This window comes from Ursus maritimus, unplaced genomic scaffold (assembly GCF_017311325.1).
Source record: "Ursus maritimus isolate PB19 unplaced genomic scaffold, ASM1731132v1 scaffold_59, whole genome shotgun sequence".
Taxonomy (NCBI): Eukaryota; Metazoa; Chordata; class Mammalia; order Carnivora; family Ursidae; genus Ursus; species Ursus maritimus.
In genome coordinates this window covers 148,724-153,799 of record NW_024426763.1, presented here as the reverse complement: position 1 = coordinate 153,799, position 5,076 = coordinate 148,724, and the positions used below count along the sequence as shown (strand labels likewise).

The following is a 5,076-nucleotide window of genomic DNA, read 5'->3' as shown; positions in this document are numbered from 1 at the left end:
GGATACACTGGTTTTTCTCTAGGGAGAGGGTGGGGAAGGGTGGACAGAGGTGGGGTCAGGAACTCCCTGAAGAGGACAAGTCCTAGGAGAGGGGAGAAGCTCTCTGCTCGGGCCACAGAGACTGGGCTCTCAAGCCACGTGGGCTGGGACACCCTCCTGCTCACGGGGACCCGGGTGCTCAGGTTTGGCTCCCCTCTCGGGCCCTAACCCTGGAGCTGGCCTGTTAACTAGGAGATGCGAGCTGTCCCTCTGGGCCTGCCTCTGGCCCCGAGGAACAGAAACAAAACAGGTCAAAGTTATTTACAAAGCAAGACGCACATACAGCACGTACGTATTTATAGGAAACCGAAGTGACTATGAGGGGAGAAGCAGGGTGCCCACCTCAGCCCCGGGGTCCTGCGAAGAGGGGAGGGAGGAAGAAAGTGCATTTACACAGAGACTCCTCCTTTCACCTGCATGTCTGGGGGGGGGGCTTTCAGATGCAGTCAGCATACTCAGGAGAGGCCTTGGGGGGGTGGCTGGAGAGAGGGGGAGACCACTGACACTTGACCGGGACCTGAGCAGAGCAAGCGACATGCGGGGCACCCCTGGGGGTCTCAGCTAGACCTGTTCTCCACGGCCTCCACTGCGGGAAGGAGGTCTGGGCTCCCACTGCCCTGTGCCCCTGCCTCAGGCCGGTCCCCAGAGCACGAGTGGGAGGTTACAGTCCTGGGGAAGAGGCCGCGGGCGCCACGCTGTCTTGCGGGGGGGGGCATCGGAGCCATCCTCCGAGCACGGCCCTGGCTGGTGGCCGTCCCTGGAGTTGCAGGCCAGGGCTTCCCTGGCTGGAGGTGACAGGGAGCCGTCTGTCCATCAAGCCACCTCTGTGTGGAAACTGCCCACGGGTTTGGTGCCGCCCAACGCCTCTCCCGCAAGGGACCTGAGCAGCTCTCTGTGGGCCAGCTCCATGACCTTGAGCCTGTTGAGCTTGACCGTGATCTGCTCGATGGTGCGGAAGATGCTGCCCATGTCCCTGAGGGCCAGGCTGGGCGGGGAGTGGCAAGGGCGCCTGTAACCTCCACTGGGTCCCCGAAGCCACCAGGCAGGGAGGCTCTCGGGCTGGGAGGGCTCGGTGCTGGAGTCCGGGGGTCCGTCCGGCATGCTGACATAGAAGCAGTTCCCTTTTCTCATGACTTTGTAACTTCCTGCCGCCTCAGTGCTTAAAGCCTCTTCTTCTGGGTTCCTGTCCAGCTTGGGAGACTCCCAGATCCCGGAATTCCTGGCCTGTGGGGGCAGCTGTTCCAGAGAACAGAGAGCCACGTCCTCCTGCTCTGGCCCTTCACCCCCCCCCCGGGGGGGGCGTGCCCTGGGGCGCCAGCTGCTGCTCCTGAGAGAAGGCGCAGGCGTCAGGCCGTCGTTGGGCTCCCTGGTGGGCTGCGCTTCGGGGCGGCGACCGGGCAGCAGGCCACACAAAATCAGGTGCCGCAGGCTCTCCACGTCTTCCAGGGCTGAGTCGGCGAGCCCTTCCATGAACAGAGGACCAGGGATGGGCAGGAGGATGGGGTCTCTTGTCCGGCCTCCCCTGTTCTCTCCATCCAGAGATGCGGAGGGGTGAGGCAGGGCACCCAGCTCCCCTTCGATGCTGCCTTCCTGCTCGGGATCGTCTAGGAGGTCCGCGTGCTTCCCCTCAACCCTCTGCTGGGGCCCAGTGCCTGCTCCGGGCAGCTCCCCAGGCTCTGGTTCACTGTGGAACACTTCTGAGCCATCCAGCCGACCCTGCTGGGGGTGGGGCTCTGCTGCGCTGGCTCCCAGGCGCCCAGGGGCGGGGGATGGGCGAGCACTGGGGCAGCTCCTAGGCGCCGGGTGGTGTTCCAAATGGCCTCGTCCAAGAGCTCCATCCACGTGTTCTTGTCTGACGACGTCAGTGCCACCAGCTCGTAGATCGGGGCGGGGGGGGGCAGCTCCGAGGTGCAGATGATGAAGAAGGCTCATTTGTCTGTGGCCACGGAGCCGATGGGCACAGCGTTGAGCTTGAGGACAGGGCTGAAGGTCTGCTTGCTGTCTGCGGAGCCTGCGGTGGTCTTGCTGTGACACTTGAGCAGCAGCTTCTCATCCTGCTTCTGCAGCAGCACCAGGAGATCCTCCAGCAGCAGCACATGCAGGTCCAAGCTCTTATCCTTGCTGATCCTCCAGGTCAGGGGCCCCTCGTGGACCATCCTTCTGGCTGTAAGATCCAGGCTCTTGAACTCTGCTGCCAGGGGGTTGCTGGCCCTCTCCAGGGACATGGCGTCCAGGCGTTTCTGGCAGCCCTCCAGTCGGTGCTGGTTCTCCGTCTGCTTCACTGCCTCGTTCACATACTTAAGGATTTCCCGGCACTGGTCCCGCGCCCGGCAGAGCTTCTCGTGCTCGGCGGTGCCACCCTCCGTGTGCTTGAGGACGCTCACCAGCAGCAGCAGGTACTTGGTGAGCCATTGCATCTCGGACATGATGAGATCCCTGAACTGTAGCCGCCAGCACCGGGGGTGACTCTCGGCCTCCTGCATGAAGAGCTGGACGCAGCTCTCCTTGCGCTGCTTGGCCTTGATGAGCCCCAAGGCGATGGACTGATAGGAGCCGAACTGGGCAGCCACCTGCTGGAGCTCCTCCCGGCCAGGGCCGTCAAACCGAGCCAGCATGAGGTCACCTATGTCTCTGATAATGGGGCCCTCCTCTCGGAGCTTCCTCATGGCCTCGCACCAGGAATTATGGATCTCGATGAGCGCGGGCAGGTTGGGGAAGAGCCGGGCCAGCTCCTCCCAGGGCATCAGGTTCTCCTTCTTCATCCGCTGGTAGAAGATCAGGTCCAGGACCCGGAGCGTGCGCAGATGGGAGGCTTCCATCACAAACAGCTCATTGATGACCTCCTGCCGGTCAATCTCCCTCTGGCTTAGACCGGCCACCACATCCTTGCCCACCGTGTGCTGCCAGTTCTGGGCGTCCGGCTCTGGCTCCAAGTCCAAGAGCTGGCCCAAATCGTCCTCTAGGAGGTGGGGGAGGAAGGCGTCTGTGCAGAACCCCAGGCTGGGGGACTCGATGCTCCTGCAGCCCATTTTGGGGGTAAAGGGAGGGGTTGGGTTCTCCAGAGACCTTGTGGAGAGGCTGGAGGCAGAGGACAAGGCTGACTGGTGGAGGCGGGCAGCCTCTACGGCCGCGTCCATGTCCACATCACTGCGAGAGCGGGGCACGTTCTCCACCTTCCGGGACCACTTCAGCTCCTCCCAGCCCTTCAGGCTCTCAGAGCGGCCCAGGCGGATCTCTGAGTGTGAGCTGTCGCTCTCCAGCAGGTCCTTGGGGAAGCTTCCTGTGGAGAGCCGCTGCGTCCCAGGCTCCGGGGCGTCATACGGCTGGTTGTTCTCAAAGTGCTGAATGATGTCCCTCACATTGCCTGGTTTGACCTCCGCAGGGGACAAGGGAATATGAAATGTGCTCTGCGAAGAGCTTTTGGGCTTCCCGATGTACTTGAGGATAGGGTTTCGCCTCTTGTCCTCCAAGGCATCCTTGTCTTTTTTGGAATTGCTGCTCTTCTTGGTCTTTGGGAAGAAGGGCAGCCACTTGTCCTTGTCAGGAGCTGCCTGGGCCTTTCAGCTGTGCCGGAAGGCCATGCCTCTTGGAGACGGAGCCCAGCGTAGCCCGTATAGGTATTGAGAGCGAAATCCATGGGGGCACTCCTGTCCTCCTCGTACTTGGACAGAATGCCTGCCAGGGCAGCTAGCTGCTTCTCACTTGGCGTTCTCGGACAGGGTCCCCATCCAGGTCCAGCAGGTCATTCTCACCGTACAGACTACCCAGCCCCAGGGTGTGCTTTGTTCTGTAGTCCTGGATCTTCTCCTGGATCTCGGGCATGGCTGCCTCCTGCACTTCCCGGGGTGCGTTGTGGACGTCCTCACTGCCGCACAGACGCAAGTCAATTTCAGCCTGTAACACCTCCGGGACTTTCACTCTCAGCGGCACATTTTTCTCTAAGAAAATATTCCAGATGTCTTTTCCTGAGCTTCGGGAATGCTTGGGGTTTGTCTGCTGGTAAACTTCTGCACACAAGTAAAAAAAGCAGCGGACTGGGGTCAGCCTGAGAGAAGATGTACCGCAGGAAAATGCCCAGGTGAGCGGGCCATGCCTTCAGCTTCTCAAGGTCCTGGAAGATGATGTCGCTCTCGTTGTTGAAATAACCCGGGTCATAATCTTCCTCTGGGCCAATAATTAAAGGCTTCAGGCTCTGGTCTGCGCCCTGATTGCTGGTGCCGGGCCCTGGTGCGTCCGAGCCCTGCCGCCGGTGGTGCTGGGCCAGCCTGGCCATGATCACAGGTGAGGTTCGGGGACTGCCCAGCCCAGGGTCTGACAGTGCCAAGTTCCAATTCATCAGCGCCTCACTGAGGGAGGGGAAGTGCTCCGTTCCAGCATCCAAGCCGCTGTCCCCCTCCTGGCAGTCCAGAGAGAGCTGGCCTTCTGATGCTCTCTGGCTGTTGTCACCATATGGGGGGGTATGTCCACGAGGCCACCCGTCTCCTGCTGGATCTTCAGCTGGAGCTGAGTGACACACCTCTGGGCACCTTCGATCTGCTCCTCCAGCAGGCTGGCAGGATTCTGGCTGTATACCTCACAAATACACTGTAACTCCTTTTCCTCCTGCCTCAGCATATTGCGAAGGATCTGGGTGGCATGTTTTTGGAATTCGGGATCCTGCAGTGGTTTGGGCCCCCCCCTCCATGATGCGCTGCGGGGGGGGGCAGAGGTGGGGGCGGAGGCGGCGGTGGGACCACAGGGGCGACTCGGGGGGCTCCGGCGGGGGCAGGGTCCTGCTGCAGCCCAGAGACACCGACAGACGAGGGGGAAGAGCCCAGGAGGGTCAGTGCGACATAGGCGCCAGATCTGATAAGGTTTACCACCTTCAGGTGTGAGCTGTTGGTCACCATGGTGCCGTTGACTTTGATGATCCGGTTGCCCTCTTTGACACCAGCTCTCATGGCTGCCCCTCCGGGCCGCACAGACTGCACCAGAACGATACGGTCCCCACTGACTGTGAAGCCGAAGCCATGCTGGTCCTTCTGGATGATGACACAG

At 61.4% G+C, this 5,076-nt stretch overlaps 1 protein-coding gene across 1 annotated transcript; it reads right to left on the bottom strand.

Annotated features, from left to right (window-relative positions):
- Positions 1-700: 700 nt before the first annotated feature.
- Positions 701-5,075, bottom strand: LOC103680455 (rho guanine nucleotide exchange factor 11-like; the record flags this gene model as incomplete). The annotated part of the gene is given in 8 exon segments (XM_040622782.1): positions 701-748; positions 751-1,751; positions 1,754-3,601; positions 3,604-3,741; positions 3,744-4,062; positions 4,064-4,497; positions 4,500-4,725; positions 4,728-5,075. Coding segments are annotated over 8 exon segments (4,362 nt in total), but the record flags the coding sequence as incomplete, so codon positions are not given.
- Position 5,076: the final 1 nt, after the last annotated feature.